The 10,000-nt window shown below is 47.3% G+C and overlaps 2 protein-coding genes across 3 annotated transcripts in view; one reads left to right on the top strand and one right to left on the bottom strand.

Annotated features, from left to right (window-relative positions):
- fgd6 (FYVE, RhoGEF and PH domain containing 6) overlaps nt 1–2,936 on the bottom strand; it is a 22,221-nt gene extending 19,285 nt beyond the window's left edge. The window contains 2 exon segments of the mRNA XM_080851581.1: nt 1–1,521; nt 2,837–2,936. The exon segment at nt 1–1,521 is cut by the window's left edge and continues 820 nt beyond it. Coding sequence (XP_080707707.1) covers nt 1–1,521; nt 2,837–2,846 — 1,531 coding nt within the window. The 5' untranslated portion in view covers nt 2,847–2,936.
- Nucleotides 2,937–3,221: 285 nt separating this feature from the next.
- Nucleotides 3,222–10,000, top strand: part of vezt (vezatin, adherens junctions transmembrane protein) — a 15,896-nt gene continuing 9,117 nt past the window's right edge. For both annotated transcript variants that reach the window (XM_080851583.1, XM_080851582.1), the window contains exons 1-5: nt 3,222–3,343; nt 6,505–6,636; nt 8,626–8,715; nt 9,007–9,191; nt 9,634–9,912. In XM_080851583.1, coding sequence (XP_080707709.1) covers nt 3,308–3,343; nt 6,505–6,636; nt 8,626–8,715; nt 9,007–9,191; nt 9,634–9,912 — 722 coding nt within the window. In that variant the 5' untranslated portion in view covers nt 3,222–3,307. The remainder of the gene's footprint in view (nt 3,344–6,504; nt 6,637–8,625; nt 8,716–9,006; nt 9,192–9,633; nt 9,913–10,000) is intronic.

The following is a 10,000-nucleotide window of genomic DNA, read 5'->3' as shown; positions in this document are numbered from 1 at the left end:
CCTCATCATCATTATCGTCATCATCTGCACCATCCTCCTCTTCCTCACCCTGTGCGTGACTGTGTGCGTCTCTGCGCTCCAACAGGTTGTCTAGAGAGGAGCTGGTTTTGTGAGAGAGGGACTTCTGTCGAGGGGGAGGGACAGGAGGAATAGAGGCGGGATCATCATCGTCAACATCATCAACGGGGGTGTGGTATATAGTCTCTGAGGGTTCGGCATCACCATGGTTACCCAAAGTCTCTAGGTTGCAAACCTCAGCATCTTCCTGAGTTTGTGTTTCTACATCGTTTTCAATGTGTGTGTCAGTATTCATGTCTGTTTGTGTTTCAGCATTTTTGTCAGGGTGTGTGTCTTCATCCCTGTCAGTGTGTGCTTTGATGGACGCGTGTTGGAGGGGTTCATCGGTGTGCGTCCTCGTCTGAGAGTTTCCGTGTACTTCGGTGTTTGTTTGTGTATCGGCATGTGTGTTGGTGGAAGTGTGTGTGAGCTGCGTGTCCAAGCCATCCTGTCTCTTAAGCTCCACCCTCCTGGGCCTGCGTGGGATGGGCTTGGGGAGGGGTTTGCTGGGGGGAGCAGGAACCGGCGAGATCACACTCCTCTCCCGGCAAACACACCGCGACACGTTGCACACACACCGCGACTCGTCGCACACACACTGCGAGATGTCGCACTCACACTGCGGACTTCCGCTGCCGGGGCTCACCTCACTCCTGCTGAGACACCTCTGCAGGGGGCTGGGTGTGTCCGTGGGTGTGTGTTCAGGAGAGGGTGTGTTAGGTGACCTGCGTCGTTGCGTCCTGGTTTGTGGGAGAGGGGAGTGTGTGTGTGGGAGGGGGGAGTGTGTGTGATTTTGTGTGGGCGAATCATGAGAACAGTTGGCTGACATGGACTGGAGGGTCTGTGGTGGGTTTGATGGAGTGTGTGCCGTTTGTTCCATGTCCGTGTGTGTGTGTGTAACATCCTCTATGCCTGTTGGTGTGTGTTCTCGGTCCTTTCCTTGGATAGGAGTGTGTGTGAGGTCTGAGACCACGCCGTCATTCTGCTCTCCTTCCTCATCTTTTCTCCTCCCTCTCACTTCCTCCCCGCCATTCTGTCCAGGCAAGGAGAGGAGGAGGTGGCTGTCACCGCCGTTGCCAAGATGATGACACTGTGCGCAGGTGCTCTCCCCGCACACACACGTGTTAATGATGTAGCGTGTGTGTGTACTCCGAGAACTCTGGGGACTCTGAGCGTCGTTCTTGGAGTTGAGAAGGTGGAGTGTGTCCGGCAGTGTGTGTGGAGTGGTTTCCGCGGTGCGCGGCGAGGGGGGTGTGTGTGTGTTCGGAGGGACCCTGGCTATGCTGGACTTAGGCGGTGGATTGGAGCTGGTCTTGGAAGGACATGGTTTCGGAGCCAGTGCTGGTTTGGGCCTCTTGGTTGCTGCCGGTGATGGTTGCAAACGGAGAGGGTCTGGTTTTGGGGCAATAGGAGGGGGTGGAGGTTTCACTTTGGGTTTGGGGGCAACTGGAGGCTTCTTCACACCTACAGAGACAGATGGACAGAGCGGGAGAGAGAGAGAGCAACACAAATTAAAAGATGAAAAGAGAAGGAGACTGTGACTGCAAGAGACTGCAAAATATAAACAAAGTGGCAGTAGTAACGAAAAGCAGTGACAGCCTGCCTGTGTGTGTCTCTGAAGATCCTAAAAAAAGCCTAGTTCGTCCAGACCAGACCCTACAGCCAAAAGGATCTCCGCAGTTGTCTCACAAGCTTCAAGTCATTTCACATCCAACACCCGAACAGACAACATATTCCTATGGCATATTAGCCACGTACATTAAGCTAAAATGAAGTAAGCCTCAATTCACTACGGTGCATTTTCTGCAAGTTTGTGTTGTTAAACAAATCAGTGGCAAAAATTAAACACCAGGTGATACTGAATAAACAAAACGAATTGCCTTTATAAAAAAACAGGAACGCATTCCAGGGATAGAAAGAAGCGTGCGCGGGGATCCCCGAGTCAACACACACACACACACAATAGGCTCCACGCGAGACGTGCTCATCATGCTCTCAGTCAGCCCTAGCTATACCCTCAAGCTCGGGCGAATACAAATATTTAACTCTACAGTCACTGTTAAACTTTGACTTTATGCATATTTACGCATCGTCATGTACCGGTACTATTAGTCAGCGAAACGTTAGCTGACTAGGGCAAACACGTTGCAGATTTGTTAACAGTTATTCTGAGGGCATTAAAAGAGGATTGGCCAGAGAGCTGTAAAACTTGTGACTTTTGGAGATGAACAAGCAACGGGGTTGAGATATTGAACAATGGAGTAACGTTACACTTCACGCTTAAGCTACGCGTGGCATTTTCTCTTCTTTGTTTCCAATCAAAAAGAAAATATGTGCCCTATTTTGACACACACACACTTACAGTACACAAAGAGAAAGAGAGAGCAAGACAACCATCGTTACACACGGCTAAATTGTGTAGCGTTCTGTATTTGAATCTGTGGAACGATATAGAACGACAGAAACAGCAACTTAAACACTGTGATTTGATTTTATTAGATTTTGCGCATCCCTGCTCAATTTTTTTCCATCATCCGCTGCTCTTTGCGTAAAACGGATATTCACAGCCAGCTCTGAAACGTTGTCCACAAAGACAACTTCACTTAAAATGGGATTAAACTTTAAGAGTTAATCTAAGCGATTCAATTTATCAACATGTTGCTGTGTTAGGTGTGTTCATAAAGCAGAGTTTAAACTTGTTCAAGAACAATGCAGTAAACTGCTTGGTCGACAATATTATTCCCCACTTCCAACACCGTGATTCCAACAGGAAACTAACCTGAACTCATGATTCCTCGGTCTGTGAATAACTTGCATTCAAGGCGACCGCTTTCCTATGCTTTCCTTCTCCCGAGCCATTGACAGTCCCATTTAAGAAATCCAAGCAAAATTCCAGCGCTACATCCAAAAGCCGTTGTTTTGCTGACACCGAAGAAAAAGACTTGTCGATTCTCTTTCCTTTCTCTCCCGTTTTGTCGGTTTCCGAGCACGGAGTTATTCTGGATTCTCCTCTTGGAAACTTTGATGCGCAATACCCTAAACCGGCGCTGGAGGAGTAGGTGAGCTCGCAGGCAGCCGGACCACGAAAGTCTTTCGATGGGAATGTGTGTCAGCGGTGGATTGTGGGAAATGAAGTTTCTGTGATGATTCTTCTTTGCGCATTTGGAGGACTTGCTTAACATCCAACTGCTGTTGATTTGCCCGACTACAATCCCAGAATGCGCGACGTTGGGATACATGGCGGAGAGCAATGACTGAGGAGTTCGATGAAGATGTGGTGTTCGAGGTAAGCATAATCTTTTTTGGGCAGTGTACACGACTTTAGTCGCTTGATATAAACTGGGGCGGACGCTACTCAGACGCCTGATGTGCAGCTTATAGCAATCAGATGCAATGTACTCAGCTAACTTGCTAACAAGCTAATGGCAGCTTACAACTCCACATGATGATTGTTGCTAGTGTCAAGTAGGCGCTGACTTGCCCAGTATAGCCTATAATGTAAGGGAATACTTTTTTGTCATTCAAATGCAGTTGACAGGGTGATTGTTTGCTAACAGTAAGCCTGTTCCTGAGGGCCATTTCCTCAGTGGGGTGTGTAGAACTGGTGTGACAGCGTGCGGTCTGTACCTGCTTGTAACTCAGCTATGTAACGTTACTCTAGCTGGCACCATATCTCCAGGCATAGTGTGTTATTATGTGTCTCTAGTTCTACGTGTGTAAATGTCATACCGATAAGTTAAGCATGCTAACTTGCACCCAGGTAGTGAGTTAGTTAACTTGCTATAACCAGGTGTAGGTAACTTTGGGCGAGGTTTATGTGATGAAAAGTTGAGAGTGTTGTCAGTTAAACAGATCTTAAGCATCAAAATGATTTTGAATCTCATTTCGTTAAAATACAGTAGGCCTATTAACTTGGTGTAAACTGGGAAGGAAGTGGCCATGGAATTAATCGGCTGATCCTTCGGATATTATATAGAGTAATGCAAGTCTACACTGCATGTTCACATTAACGTTGAGTCTATTTCTCTCTGACCAAGTAACGTTGGCTGGACAGCTGGGTGTGTTGATCCGCTCCGATTGGTGAATTGTGGGTCTGTGTTGATCATAAATCATATCTGTTGCCGGCCGCCCCGTGGTCCACTTTTACCCTGAAAATGCAGACCCAATTACCGAGACAGCTACTGACGCTACCGATCATTCAGGAGAAAACGGATGAGACTGGAGCCAAATTCTGCTCTTTACAATGACGTTTACTCCTAAAACCATTCCCAACAGCATCAGGGCTGCTGGTCATCAAGCGGGCTGATTTCACAGAAACTTGTGATAGAAGCTTTAAATTCAGATCAACGAGCGCTTTGTTTACTCTGTTGTAATGGTAGATTAGTGTCTGGTTTGGAGTATAGCCTAATTTAGATTATCCAGTTAGGGTTGCCTGTATTCACGGATCTAATTGGGCTCATGAAAACAGGCGACTTCACTGCTGCTCAATTTTACTTAGTCTGACTTTACTATAGTACAACCACCAGCAACCTTTTCCAAAGGAGCATGCCAGCCAACCATCACCACACTAGAAAACATAGACACTACCATTGCAACAGGCATGACAACTTCCCTTGAAAAGTGAACAAATATGCACAGGGTGTGCATTACACAGGCACATTTACTTACTAGACTTCTCCCAGACCAAAGTTGACTGTCAAGTGGCCCCCTGATATGGCCCTGGTCTGGCTTCAACTCCGCAGCTGTCAGCAATGAGTTACTTACTCTTTCTACTCTCCTTCCATAAGTCAGTCAGGTCTGAACTACTGCACCTCCTGCTGAGGTCTGAACATAAACAATGTTTGTGTTTGTAAGATTTGAAAATCATATTAGGAGCCAGTGAGAGATTAGCAGAGGTGGATTTAGCCTCATTTGGGGCTGGCACGGCACTGGCTAGGTGGGCACAGAGCAGATGAGGAAACACTCGGGCCAACTAAGACGCTTTGCTCAAATCCGTGTGGAATGGTAATCTGGTCCGCCGGTCCCCGGGTCCGAGTGAAAGGAGCGCAGTCGGGGTCGGTTCCTGTTCTGCAGAGCCTGGAGGGAAGTCTGTCTGGGTCGGCAGCGCCAGGCAGCTAGGCGGGAAAAGGATGGCGTACCCTAGGCCAGGCAGGAGGATGAGGATTGGACGAGAGGTAACGGGACGGAGGGATAGAGAGACTGATTCATAGACGTAAACTGAATGAAAGAGGGACGGAGAAAGTGCTTTTGATATACTAATTTATTCATTCAGCAAACCTTCTTTTACTCAAAGTGGCTTATAATTATAATACAGTACAGATAGCTGTAGGCTACTTGTGATCATTGGCTCTATACCCCATGACCTTGGTGTTGTTAGCACTGTGCTTTAATCGTTGAGCCACAGGACCAAGCATGTGATGGTATATTCCTAATATTCCGCCCCACCATAGACATTAGGTATATTTCTTATATCCAGCTCCACCATAGACATTAGCGGAGAACCACAGGACCATCCATGTGATGGTATATTTCTGAAATATTCAGCTACACCATAGACATTAGTTTCCTAATATTCAGCTTCACCATAGACATTAGCGGAGAGCCACGAGGACTTTGGCTTAGCTCACCTGTCGGCTTCTCTGTCAGTTTGGTGAGGTTGTGATAACCTGTGAGGAGTTAATTTTCAGTTGGATATAACCCATGATCAGCCGTGCTAGAGGGAGTTTGGAGGCCATTGTGATTGCTAAAGGGGGTAATTTAACTAACACAAAGGATCAGTTTAGCTAAAATACCAAAGCCTGGCTCCCGTGAATAGGGGATGAGGGGGATTTGGTTATGAGAGGGCTGGTTGATCCAGTGTGTGAAGCTGGACTCTGTCATAAAATGAAGATTCTATCTCTCACGCTCTTCTTCACTCTCTAAGTTTCCCTTGCTATCTCTCTCTGTCACTCTTTTTCTCCCTCTCACTCTCTCTTTCCCCCTCTCTCTTTGTCTCACTCTCACTTTCTCTCTCTCTTTCTCGCTCTCTCTCACTCTCTTCCTGGCTCTCTCACTCTCTTTCTCTCACTCTCACAGTTATCTTCCTCGTCTGCTGTCTGTATCATTTGTCTTCCCTCTCTCTGCTATACTTTTCTCTCTCTCTCCTTCCCACTCTTCCCCCACGCTCTTTCCCTCTCTCCTTCTGTCTCTCTCTCTCCCTCCCCATCTCTCTTCCTTTTTTTTCTCTCACTCAAATTCAAAATAAGCTTCATTGGCATACTGGTGGTATACTGTATGCACAATGTACGTACATGAGAAGGGACATCTCTCCCCCAAGTGTTCCTGCGTCTTGTCTCACACCCTGTGTCACCCTCCCTAATTTTCGTTCCCCGTCTCCAGCACTAACTTGGTGATATGTGCCTGTGCGTGTGTGTGTGTGTGTGTGTGTATGTGTGTGTGTTCCTTTAGAACTCCCCCCTGTTCCAGTATCTTCAGGATCTAGGACACACTGATTTCGAAGCGTGTGCACCCGTTTCTCAGGAGGATGACCGAGCTCAGGACGAGGGGGCGTGTTCACGTGACGCCCAGCCCCCTCAGAATGTGAGTGACAACTCTGCCCCTCCCCTGCCGACCTTCGACCTATCATTTATATAGACAATGGTGATTCAATGAGAGGGTCTGTTGTTCATTTAGTGCCTGTGTGTGTGTGTGAGAAGTGTGAGGGGAATTCCATATAGATAAGCTTAAGTGTGTGTGTGTGTGTGTGTGTGTGTGTGTGTGTGTGTGTGTGTGTGTGTGTGTGTGTGTGTGTGTGTGTGTGTGTGTGTGTGTGTGTGTGTGTGTGTGTGTGTGTGTGTGTGTGTGTGTGTGTGTGTGTGTGTGTGTGTGTGTGTGTGTGTGTGTGTGTGTGTATTATGCAGGCAGGGTAGCGAGAGAGTCAATGAGAATCTGTGATGGGATGGCGAGTCTGCACTGAGTTTGATAAGATGGACAGGAAGTGATGTCGTGGGTCTGTTTTATGTTTGGGGTTATTGTGTGTGACATCCTGATGGGAGAGAGAGATTCCTGCCTGCAGCTACAGAAAGCACACGAGAGGGACGAATGTTCAATAAAGTGTGTGTGTGTGTGTGTGTGTGTGTGTGTGTGTGTGTGTGTGTGTGTGTGTGTGTGTGTGTGTGTGTGTGTGTGTGTGTGTGTGTGTGTGTGTGTGTGTGTGTGTGTGTGTGTGTGTGTGTGTGTGTGTGTGTGTGTGTGTGTGTGTGTGTGTGTGTGTGTGTGTGTGTGTGTGTCTCGGGTAGAACAAGGAGGCAATAAGCTGACACTGCTTGTTGCCTTTCTGAATCTGAAACTGTCACACTTAGGAATGGAGTGTGTGTGTGCATGTGTACCATTGTGTGACCTTGAAATTTCCTCTCACTCCTCCTCCTTCAGTCTCTTTCTCTCCCTCTCTCTTTCTCTCATTTTCTTATCTCTCACTCTCCCTCCTCTCTCTCTCTCCCTCCTTTCTGTTCTTTCTCTCTCGCTCTCTCTCTTTCTCTCTTGTAAGATGACACAATGATCCAGGGATATTCTCAGTGTTGCACCAGTGGAATACTAAAGACTGATTATAACAGGGCAAAAGTTGGCAAGACTGTGTGTGTGTGCGCGCAATACTTAATGTTTCACAAGGCTCTGGTCTTGATCTTATACTGTGTGTGTGTGTGTGTGTGTGTGTGTGTGTGTGTGTGTGTGTGTGTGTGTGTGTGTGTGTGTGTGTGTGTGTGTGTGTGTGTGTGTGTGTGTGTGTGTGTGTGTGTGTGTGTGTGTGTGTGTGTGTGTGTGTGATTCACACGGCCCAATGCCGGGTCTTCTGTTGGCATGTCTTGAATAGTCTGCGAGGGGAATGTTTGGTAGCTAGCGCTGAGGGGGTGAGAGGGTGAAGTGTGAATACTTTAATGAGCGTTCCTTGGTGTCCTCCTGGTGATAATAGATGTTTTGGTCTTTCTTTAGTGTAGACTTGGGGTGAGGTGGGGGCAGCTGTTTACAAATCTGAAAATAGTGTGTGTTTGTTTGGTGGGGGCGGGGGTTTTGTTGGGGCGGAGCAGTGTTCTCATGGATGCCTTAATTTCTGATGTAGAGAGAAAAAAATCAATAATCAATCTGTCTGCATGTGTGTGTGTTTTATTTGTCACAGCAGTAGGTCAGCTCTGTGTGTGTGTCTGTATATTTGGTATTTAAAGTGTGTGTGTGTGTGTGTGTGTTTTGATGGTCACAGCAGATTAGTTATGCTTTGCGATTTTAACGATCGCTTCAACTCTTTATCCAGTCATGGGAAACATTTCAGTCAAGGACATACACTAATGCTTACAACTGTTTGTGTGAGGAAGAGAGTCTGTGTGTTTGTGTGTTTCATAATCTCCTTTGTGAGAGAGAAAGAAAAGGGGACCCAGAGCATGGTACAGTCAATTTATGTTCACATAGTTTACTTACGCTGCATTCAAACTTCTGTGACAATACAGTGTGTGTTTCCTCGTGTGTGTGTCTGTGTGTGTGTGCGTGTGCGTATGTGTGTGTGTGTGTGTGCGTATGTATGTGTGTGTGTGTGCACAGAAGAGCTGGATCAGGAAACTCACGGGAGCCATGCGTCGCCTGAGTGTGGTCTTCAGAAGTAACACGGCACAACAACATGAACGACAGCTGGTAAGGGTTACCTAGGCAACAGTGCAGTCAGTGACCTAGGCCACGTCCATTTCTTTTTTCCTGTCATGACTCTCTCCCAGTCCTTCTCCTCCCTCTCTCTGTGTCACCATCTCTCTCTCTTTCTGACAGCGTATCTGGGGAGAAATATATTTATGAATGTGCATAAGAGAAAGTGTGTGTGGGGGGGGGGGGAACTAGTACACAGAATCATTCATTGAATCATAGATCTGATGATGTGCAAAGTTGTAACAGTCACGTTATGTTGTGTGTGTGTTGTTTGTTTGTGTTTAGGATGAAGAGTTTCGGCGCTACGCCCTGCGTTGTGTGTTGTCGCAGGACGTCTTGCTGCAGGAGGACATTGAGCTCATCGAGCTGCTGGATCCCAGCATCCTCTCTCTGGGATCGGCTACTTCAGCCTGCCCCAGTGTGGACACAGCCTTACCCAGACCCCAGCTACTGGCCAAACCCACTGTCTGGTACTACAGACACAGACACAGACACAGACACAGACACAGACACAGACACAGACACAGACACAGACACAGACACAGACACAGACACAGACACAGACACAGACACAGACACAGACTTCTGAAAGTAGGCCACATTCAGTATGCAGCATGTGTAATATGCAGTGACATCCTTTTTTTGTTTTCATGCTCCATGCAACACAAACTTAGTCACACACACACACACACACAGAGTAGCATACACAAAAAATGTTCACACACTCACACACTGTGAAACACACACACACACACATTAATTTCCATGCTCTTTCTCATACACAGACTCAAACAGAGAAATACTCACACACACTCACACACATTAGCACACACACATACACAAACATTTATACACATTAACACACTCACACACATAAACACACATTGACACACTTTTTGTCTCTCTCTGCAGGGATGTCTCTGTCCTGGTGTGTTTGGTGGCGGTCCTGGCTGCAATGTGTGCGTGCGAATGCTTCGGCCTGTCTCCAGGGGTGTGTGTGTTGTGCCTGAGTGTGTGTATGGTGTTGCGGGGCTTTGCTCTTAGACAGCGAGCGCTGCAGCAGAAGTGTGTGTGGGAGCAGGGTGTGTGTGTGGAGCGTCTGGTAACAGAGAGCCGCACACTGACCAGTGTCTGCAGGAAAACACTCCGATTGGTCCAGGAGACAGAAGTCATCTACCGCGGGTTCACACTGTAAGAGCCCACTCACACACTCACAATGGCATACAGACTCACACACACACACACACACACACACACACACACACACACACACACACAC

Source organism: Sprattus sprattus (genome assembly GCF_963457725.1).
Source record: "Sprattus sprattus genome assembly, chromosome: 14".
NCBI lineage: Eukaryota > Metazoa > Chordata > Actinopteri > Clupeiformes > Clupeidae > Sprattus > Sprattus sprattus.
Note: the sequence above shows the minus strand (reverse complement) of the source record. Positions and strands in the feature narration are given on the sequence as shown.